At 39.1% G+C, this 19,173-nt stretch overlaps 1 protein-coding gene across 8 annotated transcripts in view; it reads right to left on the minus strand.

Moving 5' to 3' along the window:
* Positions 1–19,173, minus strand: part of TMTC1 (transmembrane O-mannosyltransferase targeting cadherins 1) — a 256,132-nt gene that overhangs the window by 101,585 nt on the left and 135,374 nt on the right. For all 8 annotated transcript variants that reach the window (XM_067008959.1, XM_067008961.1, XM_067008963.1 and 5 more), the window contains one exon: positions 10,899–11,088. In XM_067008959.1, the coding sequence (XP_066865060.1) occupies positions 10,899–11,088 (190 nt within the window). The remainder of the gene's footprint in view (positions 1–10,898; positions 11,089–19,173) is intronic.

A 19,173-nucleotide genomic window follows, 5' to 3' on the forward strand; every position in this document is an offset into this window, starting at 1 on the left:
AAGACTGCCCTCCAGTGCAGGGGGTGTGGGTTCGATCCCTGGTCAGGGAGCTAATATCCCACATGCCTCGTGGCCAAAATGCCAAAACATAAAACAGAAGCAGTATTGTAACAAATTCAATAAAGACTTTAAAAATGGTCCACATCAAAAGAAATCTTAAAAAAAAAAAAGCATAACTTAATAAAGTGACCTTAGGTGGGAGGGAGGCTGGTGCAATTAACCAATTTTTTCCCTCTGTAAGAATTCAATAAAGCACCAGGATGGGGCTTCCCTGGTGGCGCAGTGGTTGAGAGTCTGCCTGCCGATGCAGGGGACACGGGTTCGTGCCCCGGTCCGGGAAGATCCCACGTGCCGCGGAGCAGCTGGGCCCATAAGCCATGGCCGCCGCGTCCGGAGCCTATGCTCCGCAGCGGGAGAGGCCACAACAGTGAGAGGCCCGCGTACTGCGGGAAAAAAAAAAAAAGAACCAGGATGGATTTAACCATGCAAGTGAAGTCATGTGTGAATTTAGCTTTGATGATGAGGAAACAAGAGGCAGAGGATAAATTAGATGCATTTTCATAAATAGTTTTGTTCCTGTGAAAATATACACACTTAGCAGGAGTGGTCTTCTACCTATGACTACCGCTTAAATATTTCTAAGATGTCCCTCTGCCAAAACCTTCCAAAGTAGGATGCTATAGACTTATTTTATTTTGTTAAGAAAGAGACAAGATTTTTACTTTTTCACACCGTGAGTCACACTCACTCAGAAGTATGATTCATCTACCCACTTGAGATTGTCACACAGAGGACAGTCCCTTCCCTTCCTTAATCTAAAATGAATAAGGAGAAGGAACCGCAAATATGCCACACAGTTTCACACAGTAAAGATGCAACTATTTTAGAGCAGCATTTCTTAAAGACTATAATTCATACTACTTTATCAAACAAATTACAGAGAGATGTTTGGCTTACTTCAAGGTTACAAGATATGAAAGTAATAATAAATTTAGTAAGGTTCTCTCTTAACAGCTAACAAAAGGGATTTTTACTTGTCCAATTGAGCTTCTGAAGTAACTGCTACGAATAATCGATTTGATTCCTGTTTTCCATCAATGTACTCATCCAAAATTAAAATATCTTCTATAATCAAAATAGGGTGGATCCCATTGGATAAGACCCACTTTCCTGCTTCTGAACCATATGGTGATAAAAGCCTAGTGGATCATCTTTTTTAATCAAAGTTGTTAAAAGCTCTTTTTTACAAGTAACTGACATGATTAAGTAATGCTCTTCCCTTACCTTTAACTGAACGGCCTAACTACCACAGCCTAAAAGGGCAAATTTAATGGACTAATGAATGTAACAAAGGATGGAGACAAAGGCTCTGGGTTTTAAAATAGTATCAAATACTTGTAATTTTCCAAATTCAGACATTCCAACACCTATTATCATTTTTTCATTAGGCCTGCTCTCCACCAAACAGCAACAGCATAAATCTCTAAAGTGTAGCTAAGAGAGAAGGGGCATAATATGATCTGTATGAGGCTTGACATAAAAGCAAGAATTTGACCATGTATCACTAATTGAGAGTCATTTTTCCCTTGGGAAATTCTTACAAGGTAAAAGAAAAAAATCTTCTAGGCAGAAAAACAAAGGGTGGAAGTGTTTCTCCAACAAGCCTTGGCATTGACTTATTCCCCAAGCAAAGACACTGTCAGAGTGAGCATCCAGGCCTGTAACAGGCAGAAAACTAGAGTTCACTGGCCAAAGTCACCCACATCAAAAGGGATTGTGGTGCCTTGGAATGGAGACAGTCTTCAAGGCAATGCCACGGAGGCTGATGTTAATAAACGTCCTTCCCCGTTAATTGCTTTTTAATACCAAATGCCAGGAGGCTGGGTCACAAACTGACTAGGCCAATTTGGCCATCGAAAGTTGCCGGCCCCCTGTAAATACTGCCGGCCTCTGGCAATCAGAGCCAGACAGGACACAAAAATGAAAGCAGGCTTTACCTGAAATTCTGCCCAAAGTGCAACCATTTATTATCAGACAGTCACACACTAGATTATCATGAAGATCCAGGAAGTCTTTTCTCTGTCCTCCAGCCCTCTTACAAGAAGCTTCCACGAAGGGCCCTATGTTCTGCGGGAAGGACAGCTCGCTTTCCACTCAGGTAAGGCATAGAGGTACTCTGTCAAACACCTGCTTTTTAAATCAACAGTGAAGCCAATAAAGATACAATTTTTAGCTTTCTCCAGTTACAGGGAGCACTACATGTGCACAGATACATGCCATGTCACTTTGGTTTCACTTGGAAAACTGTCACTTCATATATGGATGAATCAGTTACTCAAGGTAATATTCACTTCCCCAAACTATTGCATTTGATGGATGGCCATGCAGTACCCTCACCCCCTCATGAGCCTTAGCCGTCACGGTCACTGCATCAAATACCCACATCCAAATTTCTAATTACAGCCTCAATCTGATGAAAACCGAGGCTCCAGGAATCTGTTCCAAGGCCGTACCTCTCACTTTTTCAAGTGGTATTGCTATAGGGATAATAATACGAAAATTGTTTTGTTGATGCTGTGGTGGTGGCTATTGTTTTTGAAGGTACATATATGGCAGCAAGAAAGTGTTTAAACACTGCTCAAGAATGGACTCTCAAAATTCACTTAGCCACCAGCCCTGATATCTCCAAGTCAATACTTCCCAAAACATGCTATCACAACACTGATCCTGCAAGAAGGCCCTAAAAATGTTTCCAAATGAAAATGAAAACAAACAAACAAACGAAAAACAAAATCAACCCTTAAAGCCTCATACCTGGGGGAGCAGACCTCCACTGCTTAATGTCTGTTCTCAAAAGATATCTCATTGTTGAGGTCATTATTGGTAAAGCTGGGTATCGTTAACTTTCCTCTTTTTTTCCTCATGTTTTACTTTTTTACAAGCATGCCCCGATATTATAAAAGATATAAAAAAACTTAACATCTCAAGATACCTTGTGAGAATGTAATAAAGAATCAATAACAAATAAATTACTCTTAAATATAACTTAGTGGTGCTTCCTCTGTAACACAGGAAATCGCATTAAAGGACATGGGAAAAGGGCAAGTATAAAGAGTAGGACCAACGGTATTAACGCCTGTAAACAATCCAAATTAATCCAAACTTGCCTGACATTCCTGATCTATGTCACTATTTTATTGCAAGTCAATAGTCTGATGATGCAAAGTCTGTAAGAAAAACCCAAGTACATTTTCGGCCTATTGTTCTCTTGGTATATAAACATTCACTATTCATAGAAGAGAACGGAATACCCAGCCTCCATGGCTTAAGTGCTCTTTATCTCTACTGTACATACATTCCAACAGAGATTATCCTCGTCACAATGAGTGAGAGCAAATTAGTTCCCTTTAAAATTCATTGTTAAAAAGAATTCAATCCAATAATGAGTTTCTAGATTGTTCTCTATATTATGTAATATAAGCTCAAAGGTATTCCTCGTGAATAAAGGGTGTGACTAGAAGGAGGTGATGGACAGGCACAGAATAAGACAAATTTCACACTTAAATTCTCAAAGATGCAAGTGAGCTCTTTTATGATAAATAATAAACTACTCCCCAAGGTCTTAAATTTCTTATGCCATGAAAATAGGACAAATTAGAAACAATGTTTAAATTAATTCTGTGATTATTTCTAGAGAAAGAAAACCCTCAGATTCTGAGCCCTAGTTCTCCCATTCAACCCTGGACAAAAGCTTGTCAAAATTCAGACATCTGCTCTCTGAGCTGCTTACCTAGAGGGACACTCCAACTGGCTGTGGAAGTGGCCTAGAAGGGTCTGTGGTTTATAATGTTGTGTAACTTAACTTACTTGTGTAAAAGAGAGAATTTGGTTTTGTTTTCAGTAAGTGTAAAAATGTACAAGGACAAATGTTCAAAGCAGGCCTGCAGAGGGTGGATCTTGGGGCGTGGTTGGGAATTGGGAAATAACTGCTGTTTTATTTCTTACATGTGGTAATTTGTTGCTTTGTAGAGTCAAAATATTTTCCAGAAAAATTCAATTAGGTGTAAATACAATTGTATCAGGGTAGATTATATCGCCCTCCTCCAGTGCCCTGGTTGATAACAAGGTAGGATGAAAGAAGTGAGCTTGGTAAATTGGAGGAGAAACAAAGATTGTAAACATATATATTGCCCCAAAGTTATGCCCTCCCCAAAGCTGGTTAATATTAGCAAATGAAAGATTTGTATGTCTTATAGATGCCTTATGGACTCCAAGGCTGCCTTTTTCCTTCAACCCTCACCTCTTACCTTCCACAAACACATACACAGAAACATCTAAATTCTTTACAAAGGACCTGAATTCTTTCCCCATCTCGTTCCCCTCCATGGACAGACCTTATCAACAAGAAAATCAGACAAAACCATCCAACAGTTAACAGAGCCAGAGATCCTGTGGAAAAAGCATGGCAGGTAAAAAGAAAGTAGGAAGAGGCTTAAAAGACCTAGGCTTGATCCTGTGCACACACGCACGCACGCGCGCACACACACACACACACACACACACTCCATCATCTCCCGGACATCATTTCATTTGGCTCTACCCTTGACCCCTCTGCTGCAGCCATGTCAGCTTCCCTGCTCTTCTGTGAACACTCCACTACTTTCCTGCCTCAGGGCGTTGGCACCTGCTTTCCTTCTACTTGAAATACCCCTCCCCCAACAGCCAAATGGCTCACTCCTTCACTTCCTTTATATCTCTGCTCAATGTCATAATATCTGTGAGGCCAGTCCTGACCTCCTCACAGCCCTTATCAACACCTGGCATATAATGACAAATTTTCAGTGTTTAACTGTAGGCTCCATGTAGGCAAGACCTTCATTTTGTTCCCTGCTGTAATCCTGGCAACAAGTAGACACTCAATCAACATTAAGAGAATTAAAGAGGAAGAAGTAGTGAGGCTAGAAAGAACATACTCTCCTCTGAATATAAACCAGGGTGGCTTCTGTATGATTGAGAATCCATCAAAGGTGAAATAAAAGATATATTTTCCATGATTCCCTGGACTCAATGTTTATGCTTGTTTATCCAATCATTTTTTCCCCTGGTAATGTATCATATGGACTCACTATCTCAAAATTTTAGGAAATAGCCAGGAATTATAAAGTAATTTCAATCCAACACATTGATGCAGTACACACATCATTTGGAAATATTCTAGGCGGACAGAGCTGTGTTTATTTTGCTGACATTATTGTAAACATTTCATCCACTGTTCCTTTTTAGCACAGAAAAATGTCCGTAAAGCAAGACCTCTATTTTCATAAAATCTTAATTCTACTGTGTATTGTCTTGGAGTCAGAGCCCTTTGGATCACGTCCTTAATAACTAATCACCACACAGAATAACCAAGATTATCTCCGCTTCAAGAGCTTAGGAATTAGCAGGAGAATCTGATTTTTAAGACCTTCCAATGTGTAAGTAGATCAAGAACAAAGAGGCGAGGCCATGTAAACACGAGCTAGATGCCAAACCTCTGCCTCCAAACTCTTTTTTTATTTTTTATTTATTTTTTTTGCGGTACGCGGGGCTCTCACTGCTGTGGCCTCTCCCGTTGCGGAGCACAGGCTCCGGACGCGCAGGCTCAGCGGCCATGGCTCACGGGCCCAGCCACTCCGCGGCATGTGGGATCCTCCCGGACCGGGGCACGAACCCGTGTCCCCTGCATCGGCAGGTGGATTCTCAACCACTGCGCCACCAGGGAAGCCCCTGCCTCCAAACTCTGAAAGAAGAAAATGTAGAAAGTGCAAGTAGTCTCCAAGAATTGCCAGAGGCTTTAGTTAATGTTTGCAAAGAATTTTCAAGATGAAAGCCACCACAGAAGAGTTAAATCTTACTATCACCACAGCTGGAATGCTTTGCTAATGTTTTTCCTGATGCAGTAAAGTGATTTTGGAACAAATTCCATGAAAGAAAAGGATTAACAGCCTTCCAACGAGGAAGTTTCCATTCATTCATCATGTTACCACAGACACTCTGGGGGGTGGCCAGGGTTTGCCTATGTGCAGGGGTTTACTGCCAGCATGAAGGTCCAACTTTAACATAACCTGACCAAGGTGACAGCCTGTGGGGACTCACCACTCCCTGTAGTTAGCTGGGAGAGAGTCAAGAAAACCGCTTCCTGACATACCAGTCCAGCACTCTACATTTGCTCTTGCAGATCAATACCAGCATAGCAGGCATGTCAAACCACACTGAAAAGCTAATAAAACAAACCTCATATTGACTCCCAAACATTTCACACCGGTATTGAGCACAGTCTTTTTTTAGGCTTTAAATATAGTTCACTTAAGCAAAAGGTTCTGCATACCAAAATCGAAAAAGAGTTTCTAACTTTTTGTGATTTTATTCATTTAGATAATGTATATTGAGTGGCAAACAATAAAATTTAGATAATAAATATTGGATGTGACAAACTCTTGATGCTAGAAATACGGCATTGAACAAAACAGAAAATAATCTCTGTCCTCATGGGGTTTATGCTGTAGTTGGAGGAAATAGACATTACATAAAATAACAAAATTATATAGCATTTTAGTAACTGGAAGTATAGTGAAGAAAAAGTTAAGTGAAAGGGAGGTAAGATGTAGAGCAGAGGGTATGTGATTGCATTTTAAATAGGGTAGTTATGGTAACCCTTACCGAGAAGATGAAATTTGTGCTCATATAAAAATTAAGTCAAAATGGATCAATAACCCAAATATCAGAGCTAAAACTGTAAAACTCTTAGAAGAAAACTGAGCGGAAATCTTTATGACCTCGAATGTGACGATGGATTCTTAGATTTGACACCAAAAGCAATGAATAACAAAAACCCCCCAATAAATTAGACTTCATTAAAAACTTTTCTGCATTAAAGGACATTATAAAGAATGTGAAATGACAATTTAAAGAATGGGAGAAGATATTTCCAAATCATCTATCTGTTGGGAATTTAATATCCTGAACTCTTACAATTCAACAACAAAAAGACAACCCAATTAAAAAAAATGACCAGAGGGGCTTCCCTGGTGGCGCAGTGGTTAAGAATCCGCCTGCCAATGCAGGGGACACGGGTTCGAGCCCTGATCCGGGAAGATCCCACATGCCATGGAGCATCTAAGCCCACGAACCACACTACTGAGCCCATGTGCCACAACTACTGAAGCCCGTGTGCCTAGAGCCTGTGCTCCGCAACAAGAGAAGCCCCCACAGTGAGAAGCCTGTGTACCGCAACGAAGAGTAGCCCCCACTTGCCATAGCTAGAGGAAGCCCACGTGCAGCAACAAAGACCCAACGCAGCCAAAAATAAATAAATAAATAAATTTATAAAAACAAACAAACAGTAAAACACCTTGTTAAGATGACCAAAGGACCCAAATAGACATTTCTCCAAAAAAATACACAGATGGACAAAAGACACATGAAAAGATGTTCATCACTGATCATTAAGGAAATGCACATCAGAACCACAGTGAAATACCTCTTCATGCCCACCAGAACAGCTTTAAATAAAATAATACAAAATAACAAACATTGGCAAAGATACAGAGAAATAGGAATCCCTGTACATTCCTGGTGGAAAAATTAAAGGGTGCATCCACTGTGAAAAACAGTTCCTCAAAAAGTTAAACAGAATTACCATATGACCCAGCAATTTCACTCCTAGGTATATACTCAAGAGAAATGAAAAAGTATGTCCAACACAGAAACTTGTACACCAATGTGTACAGTAGCATTATTCATACTAGCCAAAAGGTGGAAACAGCTGTAATGTCCATCAACAGATGAATGCATAAACCAACTGTGGTATATATCCAATGAAATATTATTCAGTCAAAAAAGGAACAGAGTATTGATATACACTACAACTTTGGATGAACTTCAAAAATACTATGCAAAGTAAAAGAAGTCATACACAAAAGGTCACATATTGTATTACTGTAATTATCGTATAATTTATTTTATATCCAGAATAGACAAATCCATAGAGACAGAAAGCAGATCAGAGGTTACCAGGGGATGGGGTAGGGAGAGATGGGAGTCATTACTTAATGGATATGGGGTGTTTTTAATGAAATTATGAAAGAGCTCTGAAATAGAACAGGTAAGTACACAACATTGTGAACACACTAGTGCCACTAAATTGTACACTCTGGAATGGTTAATTGTATGTTATGTACATTTCACCTCAAATGAAAAAGCAAAAAAAATTTTCATCAGATTTTCAGGATCACATATTGTGTTTTATATTCTACTTTAATTTCTGTATTCATTCTAGCCTTTAATCTATTTGTAACATTTTAATCTTTTTTTTAAAACACACCTTTATTGAGATACCATTCACATACAATAGAATTCACCCATTTTATATGTATATTCTGATGAGTTTTGGTAAGTGTACATGTAATCCAGCAACTAAAACCACAATCAAATTTTAGACATTTTACACCCCCAAAAGTTCCTTCAAGTCTTTTTTATAGTCAATTCCCAACCCCAGGTTTTCTGTCACTAAAATTCTGCCTTTTCTAGCCATATAAAATTCTAGAAAAGGCAGAATTATAATGACAGACATTTCATATGAATGGAATTATGCAGTATTTGATCTTAAATGCCTGGTTTCTTTCAATTGGTAAGTATTTGAGGTTCATTTTTGTTGTTTTATGTATCAGTAAATTATTTGTTCCTTTAAATTTTTCAATAATTTACCACATTAAGTTTATCCATTTCCAAGGTGAGGTCACTAGATGATCTTTATTTTTCAACTAGTGTAAATAAAGCTGCTATGAATATTTACTTGCAAGACTCTTGTATGGACATAAGTTTCCCTCTCTCTTCAGTAGATACTGAGGAGCAAAACTGCTTATTTTTATGTTTAACTTCCTACAAAACTTCTGAATGTTTCCAAAGTGGCTGACCCATTTTTCATTCTCAGCCGTAATGTATGAGGCTTCCAGTTGCTCCACATTCTTTGCCAACACTTAGTATTGTGAACCTTTTCAATCACAGTCATTCTATAGAGTGTATAGTGGTTCTTTTTTGTGGTTTTGAGTTTCCCTAATGACCAGTGATGCTGAGCATCTTTTCATGTACTTATTACCCTTTGTGTATCTTCTTTTATGAAGTGTCTATTTGAATCTTTTGTCCATTTTTAATGAGTTGTCTTCTAATTATTGAATTTTAAGAGCTCTTTAAATATCCTAGATACAAGTCCTTTGTAGGTATATGTTTTGCAAATATTTTCTCCCAATTTGTAGCTTGCCATTTGATTTAATTAAAATTATCTTTTGAGGAGCAGAGTTTTTAATCCTGATGATGTCCAGTTTATCAACATTTTCTTTCATAATTTGCACTTTATGTATCCTAAGAAATCTTTGCTTAACACAAGTTAACAAAGATTTTCTTCTATTTCCTTTCAGAATTTTTGGTGTTATTTAACTCTTTTGTTTAGGACTATGATCCACTTAGAAATACTTTCTAAGAGTAGAGTATGAGTTAAGGGTTACAGTTCACATTTTTCCCTTACAGATAATTCATTATTTCAGTATCTTATATTTCCCCATTGAGTTACATTGGTAACTTTGTTAAAAATCAGTTAAACTTGTAAATGTGAGTTTATCTTCGGAATCTGAATTCTATTCCATTTTCTACTGACTATTTTTTCCTGACTTTGGGTCACCTATCTCTTTACACGTCCAGTAATCTAATTAAAAAACCGGCATTGTGTGTCATACACTATAGTGACTCTCTATTCTATTTTGTTCTTCTGAAATTTGATGGTTTCCTGTTTTAATATATGATAAACTTGCCTGGATTCAAACTGAAAAATCTCTTTTTTATGTAGAGAGCTGAAATTTTTGCTCAGTGGGGTTTTATTTGTTTCTTTCTTTTGCCTGGATCTCTGGGGGATCTCTCTTGTTCCTGCAGAGCTTTGTGATCAGCCAATGATTTCAACAGAGGTTATATACAGACAACTAAAGCCAGTGAAGCTTCCACCCTCTGCCGCCCAACCTGCATTTGTGTTGAAGAATTCATTCAAATTTGCAGCAAATAAGTAAGTCTCCCCAGGCTTTCAGTTTTGCTCGTGCTTTCTAGGATGTCCCACGTGCACATATTGTTTTCTCATTCATCCGTGAATGCGCGGAGAGTGTATTATCTCAGCCCTTCTACAGCTCTCTTGCTTCCAAAATCTACCCCTTAAATTGATAGCTGCTCTGCTACTCTCCCAAACCAAATCAGCCACCTCCAGCCAGTAAACCTGTGAGTTTTTAACACTAGATCTGGGAGGATGGGAATATTCTCAGGCAAGAAGCATCTTACACAAGGCAGTAGCAGTTTTTAGTAAGTAAATATTTTCAAGTTCTTTGCTGTCTTTGATCATTTTTGAAATGGTTACATTTAATAATTTTTTCCACGTTCCAATATTTTTCCAAGTTCCCAATATTAAAACTTTTAATAAAGTTTTGTACTATTATCTTTTTCTTGAAGTGAGAATCACCCAACCAACTCAGGCAGGCATTTATTAGTGTAAGCAGAATCTTAACCATATTTAAGCACTTATGAACATGTTCTCATTATCTCATTTATCATTACATGAAATCAAACGAATTAGTTCAAAAATGAGTCAACCACTGCAAGAAAAAAATTTCTCATTTGCAAACATTGTAACCTTGGTCTATTAACCCCGATAAGGTCTTTAAAATATATATTACCTTTCTGGAAAATTTTTAAATACACAAAGCTTTTTAGATGAACGAGTAAATTCAATTTAGACCCACACCCCCTTGCAAAAAAAATGAGTTACTGAGTATACTGTTATCTCTCTTGAAATGTAGAATTCATTTGAATCTTAAGAAAATTACCTTGACGGCTGCTAAACAATGCAGGCTCAGTAAGGCCATCACAACTGCCAGAAGGATGGTGGCTAAGTTCCGCATGTCCCATATGGTCTCTACCAGAGGAATACTGCCCACCTGCCAGTCATAGCACAGGGTAACAGGTGCAAGCAGAAGCCACACGTTGAAGGCCAAGAGGTAGGAATAGGTAAGGAATCTACAAAGAGAAGAAGAGTCACTGAAACATAACTCAAGATCCATGACATTTTGCAAACATTCATTCACCATGTTTCTATTAAATAGCACTTCTATACTATCAATGTTATAGAAAAGACAAGGTAAGATGGAAAGTCATTCATTCATTTAGTCATTAAGTTGATCATTTTGGAATCTATTTAATAGCTGCTAGTCACTGTGGCAAGTGCTGGCCTTTCAATGATGAATAAGACAGAGTTTCCATGACCTATATTAAAAAATTATCATAAATAAATACATAACAACTGAGATAAATGGTCCAGATGAAAGCATATGACATGAAATGCTGCCCTGTTGGGTACTCTTCCCTGGGTAAGAGACATTTGACCTGTCCCTTTTTATTTTTATTTTATTTTTTTGCGGTACGCGGGCCTCTCTCACTGTTGTGGCCTCTCCCGTTGCGGAGCGCAGGCTCCGGACGCGCAGGCTCAGCGGCCACGGCTCACGGGCCCAGCCACTCCGCGGCACGTGGGATCTTCCCGGACCGGGGCACAGACCCGTGTCCCCTGCATCGGCAGGCGGACTCTCAACCACTGCACCACCAGGGAAGCCCTGACCTGTCCCTTTTTAATAGTGCCCCAAATTCTGCAGTAGATATGAAAATATTAACCATTTTATAATAGATTGATCCATTTTGAACTATTGCAAAAAAATCAAAATATCTGTGGTAAGGAGATAAAGTCTCTTACTCACAAATCGAGAGGCTAGCCTTTAAGAGGAGGGAAGTAACAGCTGTCCTTGATAATAAGAATAGCCAGGTGGACTTAGGGAAGGAACTTTATGAATGGGGATGTTACTCCCGTTTCCCGGCTGTGTCTGGGCACTAAGGCATTCTAACTGACCCGCTTCCTTTCGGCGTAGAGGAAACTAAATTTACTTAAATTTGTTCAGTACACACAAATTCTTTAACTTGTGTTCTAGACCCTTGAAAACTGCAGAACTTTCAGCATGTAACAAACTCCGTCCAAACCTCTGCACTAGGGGATGGCCAAACTCTAGTATGGCTTTCAGCAGCATAAGGCCATGTTCCTGGGATGACCCCAGCCCCTCCACTAAAATGCCTGCCTGAGAAAGATCATCATTGCCAGGAGAATTTACCTTTTTCTAGCTAATCCCTGACAAAAAAGCCCCCTGACCTCCCTTTCTTAGAGCATTTACTACAAAGGACTTACAGTTGGGAATATGTATCTCTTACAACTCAGAACTGTCTTTCTCAAGGACCTGAGAGTCCTTCCTTTAAAATGTAATCATCTGGAGGAAGGGGCCTGTCTCCCAGACTGTGGGAGGACAGATTCCTAACTCTGATAACTGCCAGCCAACAGACACAGACTAAATGCACGTAGGCGATCAATCCTTTGTAATTTCTCACTTCTCTGACTCTGCCCAGCTCCCTTTGCTGCCCCTCCCATTCTCTCTTTAAAATACCCAGTCAATCCTGCGCAAATCAGAGTGGAGCTCAGCTCTTTCCTGAACTGTCAGTAGTTACTGAATAAAGTGTGTTCTTATTGCTCTAACTAATGTCCAGCTGTGTTTATCTTTGATACTCTACATGGGACTAAATCGGAGAAATAGATAAATCCCTTGCCCTCAAGGAATGGAAAATCCAATAGTGAAAATAAGATAACACGGAATTAAAGAGGCAGAAGGAGATGAGTGCCGTGAGGGTTCAGAATGTGAAAAGAAAAGCTCCCTCATCGCCAGATCCTTTTGGAGGAAACCTTGGATGGGCAAAGAAGTTGGATCAGATAATTTCTAGGCTACTTTCCAATGTTAAGAGTCAATTCACCTTGAATTCCTCTCAGTAGGTAGCTCTGGTTTAGAACATCCCTCCCAGCCCTTTCCAATTCATCTCCTTCCCTTTCCTCCTCTTCCTCCGAGGTTGGCAGTGGAAAAAAATCATTAGCAATGATCAGGAAAGGCTCCGTGATGGGGATTATTCACTGCCTCTGCTCTCAAACCCCAACAGAGAAATGGGTCAGATATTTCAATGGTGTTTCCCAACACTCCCCTCCCTGTTGTTATTTTAAATAAAATATGAATGTACAGACAGTGCAGTATATACTGAAAGTTTGATGAAGTCCAAGCTTTGTTATTTATCAAAGATAAAACCAAAAAAGTCACCTTATCCCTTTTAGGTCTGGGCCTGTGAAACTGCCTCATGGGAATGCCAACTCCACAGAATGATGACTGGGTCACTTAGGGCTTCTTCTTTTCACAGAGCTTCTAAGCTGATGCTCATACTTCTTAGCTCAGTAAAGATTCTTCATGACTTGGCTTTAAAGGAGAATGTTCAACCACCAAACTTAGCAGGAGAGTCACACAGCCATGCCATTCGGTTACATCCCAGCTCTTAGGAATTACTTTAAAAAATAGGGCTTCCCTGGTGGCGCAGTGGTTGAGAATCCGCCTGCCGATGCAGGAGACACGGGTTCGTGCCCTGGTCCGGGAAGATCCCACATGCCGCGGAGCAACTAAGCCCGTGAGCCATGGCCGCTAGGCCTGCGTGTCCGGAGCCTGTGCTCCGCAACGGGAGAGGCCACAACAGTGAGAGGCCCGCATACCGCAAAAAAAAAAAAAAAAAAAAAAAAAAAAAAAAAAAAAAAAAAATAGTATCTCGGGCTTCCCTGGTGGCGCAGTGGTTGAGAATCCGCCTGCCGATGCAGGGGACACGGGTTCGTGCCCCGGTCCGGGAAGATCCCACGTGCCGCGGAGCAGCTGGGCCCGTGAGCCATGGCCGCTGAGCCTGCGCGTCCGGAGCCTGCGCATAGTATCTCTCCTTCTTGCTATAATAGATCTACGCAATGATCATAAATGGCTGCTGAAATTATTAGATGAAAAGCTGATGGGGTATTTTATAATGGATGGATCAGGCTAAATCAGGTGCCTAGAACTTACTAATCAATTTTAACATCACAGAAAGGGAGACTAACTCCTGATGGATATACACAAAAAGCTGATGGGCTGCTTTTTTATTTGAAGCAGTCTTGCCAAATAAAAATAAACTTGAATCTAACCAAGCACTTTATTACCAGTTTACATCAAATACAGAAAGCACCAGAACATGTTAAATAACACCACAGGGAGGCAATACGCTAAACCCAGAATGCTACAAATTCCACGGAACAAATGGAGGCAGTTTCTTCAACAAATACATTGTAATGGGAGGGGAAAAAAAGGGGAGAGGGCACCTATAAATTAAGAGACTTAAGAGACATATCAAACAAAGTGCAGGTTTTGTTTAGCTGCCAATTCAAACAAACTGCTATTAAAAATAACTGCTTATGAGACAGAAAAAATGAAATGCTGATTGGATATATGATAAGAGAGAATCACTGTTAATTTCTAAAGCATGATAACGGTATTGTGGTCTAGTCTTTAAGGGTCCTTGTATTTCAGAAATACATACGAAAATGTATGCATGTGAAGTGAGATTATGTCTGGGATTTGCTTCAAAATGATGGATTGAAGCAACGTGGAAGAACCGGATGGGAGTGTGAATGAAACAAGATTGGCCATGAACTATGACTGGGAAAACTGGATAAAGGGTAGGTGGGGATTCTTTATGCCGTTTTCTCCACTCTTGTACGTATTTAATATTTTTCATAATAAAACAATTTTTAAGTAGTGACAAAGGCAACAGGATTGCAACAGGAATGCTTTCTTAAGTCTGGTTTCAGCTTGACCGTGAAACAGCTGCAGACACCATGCAGAAACTTTCATTTTAATGTTCAGTTCACATTTGGAACTTGCCCTGCACGTTGTCTTCATTCAGTCTCTTATATTTTCTAGACTTGCAATACCATACTGACAAATATCAAAAAAAAGATATCAAGAATAACATCTTTTAGAAGTTACACTCTCAACATAGTTACTTACATATTTTTTTAAATGCTCAGTTGTGACTTTTTACACAGATTATAAGCAAAATAGGTCAAAAAAGAAAAGTAAACCACAGAACTAAAAGAAACTTCACCTTCCTGTAACACTAGGAAGGTCAAAACTATTAGCTAACCCTCCTTTATTTTTGTTGAGGTATAGGTGATTTATAATATTATATTAGTTTCAGGTGTACAACATAGTGATTCAAAATTTTTATAGATTATACTCCATTTAAAGTTATTATAAAATATTGGCTATATTCCCTCTGCTGTACAATGTACCCTCGTAGCTTATTTATTTTATACATGGTAGTTTGTACCTCTTAATTTCTCACCCCTAAATCGCCCCTCCCCCTTCCCTTTTCATAACCATTAGTTTGTTCTGTATGTGAGTCTGTTTCTGTTTGGTTATACTCGTTTGTTTGTTTTATTTTTTAGATTTCACATATAAGTGATGATATACAGTATTTGTCTTTCTCTATCTGACTTATTTCACTAAGCATAATACCCTCCAGGTCCATCTAAGTTGTCGCAAATGGCAAAATTTTGTTATTTTTTATGAGACTGAGTAATATTCCATTGTATATGTACACCACAGAATCTTTCCCCATTCACCTGTGGATGGACACTTAGGTTGCTTCCATATCTTGGCTATTGTAAATAATACTATTATGAACACTGGGGTGCACGTATCTTTTCAACATAGTGTTTTTGGGGTTTTTTTTGTGATATATACCCAGGAGTGGAATTGCCCTTTTTAATACACATATATTATCTCCATTAGCTCAGAGATATACACCTACCTTTTGTGCATATGAACTCAGATAAATGTTGCAAGTAAACTCCTTAAATACTATTTGAAATACTGAAACAGCACTGAAAAATTTTTGCAAATTTAAGCACAAAGAAGCCACTTGGAATCACCCAGAAAGCTAATTACATTTGAGGGGGCTAGTTGAGCTAGCTGTAATCAGCAACTGATGTATTTCTTTTTAACTCATTGACTATGAATTACATTTTAAACTAATCACCTTGTTTATTTCTGCTTAAATTTCAGAAATAAAACAATCTTTGAATATCTCTGTCCCACTGGGTTTTCTTTTTTAAAGCAGGGGCAAAAAGAAAATGAATTATTTACCAATTTTCTACCATGAATTCTGCTAAGAGGAGGAAAGCCACTAGAATATCTGGCCAACAAAATGGAATATACAGCACAAAAAGCCAGGAATTCAGCTTAAACAATTTGGTGATGTATTTTCATTCATAATCCAGGAATGAATGAAGAGGTTTCAGGATGAAATACATGAAAGGGAAAATGAGGCCGGTGGGGAACTGGCATCAAATGGCAACTAATCAAACTGTGGCCTTTTTTTTTTTACATCTTTTTTTTGGGGGGGTACGCGGGCCTCTCACTGCTGTGGCCTCTCCCATTGCAGAGCACAGGCTCTGGACGCGCAGGCCCAGCGGCCATGGCTCACGGGCCCAGCCGCTCCGCGGCATGTGGGATCCTCCCGGACCAGGGCACGAACCCGTATCCCCTGCATCGGCAGGCGGACTCTCAACCACTGCACCACCAGGGAAGCCCTACATCTTTTTTGAAGTGTAATTGCTTTACAATGTTGTGTTAGTTTCTTCTGTACAACAAAGTGAATCAGCTATATGTATACATATATCCCCATATCCCCTCCCTCTTGAGACTCCCTCCCACCCTCCCTATCCCACCCCTCTAGGTGGTCACAAAGCACGGAGCTGATTTCCCGGTGCTATGCAGCTGCTTCCACTAGCTATCCATTTTACATTTGGTAGTATATATATGACAATGCTACTCTCTCACTTTGTCCCAGCCTCCTCTTCCCACCCTGTGTCCTCAAGTTCGTTCTCTACGTACGTGTCTTTATTCCTGCCCTAGCACTAGGTTCATCAGTATCAGTTTTCTAGATTCCATATATATGCGTTAGCATACGGTATTTGTTCTCCTCTTTTTGACTTACTTCACTCTGTATGACAGACTCTAGGTCCATCCACCTCACTGCAAATAACTCAGTTTCGTTTCTTTTTATGGCTGAGTAATATTCCATTGTATATATGTGCCACACCTTCTTTATCCATTCATCTGTCGATGGACATTTAGGTTGCTTCCATGTCCTGGCTATTGTAAATAGTGTGGCACTTTTAAAATCTAAATCTTCATTTTTATCAAGAAAAAAATTAGAGTGCTTTAACTGCTAAAATATACATAAATTCTGTTGTCTTTGAAAAAACCTTTTTGGCTAAGAAATAACATGAGCCTAACATAAAGATGCCTATGATAGGTACATATGAAAAAATCATGCACTGCAAGCAGAAACATGCAGCACTTGCTTGTTATATATAGAAATGTTTCTGCTCAAAGGATCCTTCTTTCTCTTTCATCTACAAAATCCTCCACCATTTCATACATACGGGACACTGGGTCCACTGTATACACACTGCATCCTCTTGGGAAGGGCACTGGCTAACACTGTCAAAATAGCCACGGTACCTCCAGAGTGGAGCCCCCCACCTTACCCTGACTCTACCTCTGTCCACTGGGTTTTGGTGATCTGTCCTGCCCCTCCCTAGGCTGTCCTTATTTTCATCCTCACAACTCCTGTATTCCATTGATGCTTCAAAAGGATCTCCATAGTTTCACTGTATCCCAGCAATAAGGACAGGCCTTCGTAGGCATAACCTGCTTATGTCATCATTAGCATCTTCTCCTTATAACCTTCTCTGGGACTAGCCAAAGAAAGCCATTTACTGAACTAAGTTCTCAATGAACAGGAGACCCTCACACGAATTCAGTAAATGTTGAATACTTACTCTGTGCACTTTTATAGGTGCTGAAGGGTAATCAGAGCTAGCCCTCATCTTCCACAAGGACATTGTCACAGCATCGGTGGTGAGAAGACATGCACATATTACAGGGTTGGGTAATAGTGAAATATAGACACAAAATTTCAATGGAGTTCTAAGAAGTGACAGATTAATGAAAAACAGAGGATTAAGAAATGCCCTCCTAGAATCTACACAGAATTTAAATAGGTGGAAAGATGGCAGATAGAGAATCCAGGCAGCACCCCCAAACAAAAATGGCTTCAAATTGTGAATGAACATGACACTTCCTGAGGACAGTTAAAAATACGGGTAAATTAGAGTACAGGGTTAAAAATGTATAATATACAAATGATAAGATGCCTCCTGCTAAAATGTCTAAAATGAAAAATATTATGTCAAATGTTGGTGAGGAGGATGTAGGGAAACCGGAACTTTGAAACACTACTGTGAATTGATTAAACCATGTTGGAGAAGTTCAGGCAGTTTCATGAAAGTAGAATAAATGCATATTTCATGATGTAGCAATTCTACTCCTAAGTTCCTACCCAACCGTGCTGCACACATATGTTAACCAAAAGACATTTACAAGATTGTTCATAGCAGCACTATTATTTTTTAAAAATTTTTATTGAAGTAAGTTGATTCACAATGGTTCAGGTGTACATCAAACTGATTTAGTTATGTATGTGTGTGTATATATATATATATATATATATATATATATATATATATATACATTTATATTCTTTTTCAGATTCTTTTCCAATATGGTTTAGTACAGGTATTGAAAATAGTTCCCTGTGCTATACAGTGGGTCTTTGTTTTTTAATCTATTTTATACATAGTAGTGTGTATCTGTTAATCCCAAATTCCCAGTTTATCCCTCCCCCACTTTCCCCTTTGGTAACCATAAGTTTGTTCACTATGTCTGTGAGTCTATTTCTGTTTTGTAAATAAGTTCATTTGTACCATTTTTTTAGATTTCACATGTAAGTGATATCATATGATATTTGTCTTTCTCTGTTTGACTTAACTTCACTTAATACGATAATCTCAAGGTCCATCCATGTTGCTGCAAATGGCATTATTCCATTCTTTTTATGGCTGAGTAGTATTCCACTGTGTTTATTTATACACACACACACACACACACACACACACATACACACCCCCCCCACACACATCTTCTTTATGTATTCCTCTGTCGGTGGACATTTAGGTTGTTTCTATGTCATGGGCAGCACTATTATTAACACCCCCAAACTGGAAACAACCCAGATGTCCATCTACAATAAAAGCGATACCTACATTGT

Source organism: Kogia breviceps, chromosome 12 (genome assembly GCF_026419965.1).
Source record: "Kogia breviceps isolate mKogBre1 chromosome 12, mKogBre1 haplotype 1, whole genome shotgun sequence".
Lineage (NCBI taxonomy): Eukaryota > Metazoa > Chordata > Mammalia > Artiodactyla > Physeteridae > Kogia > Kogia breviceps.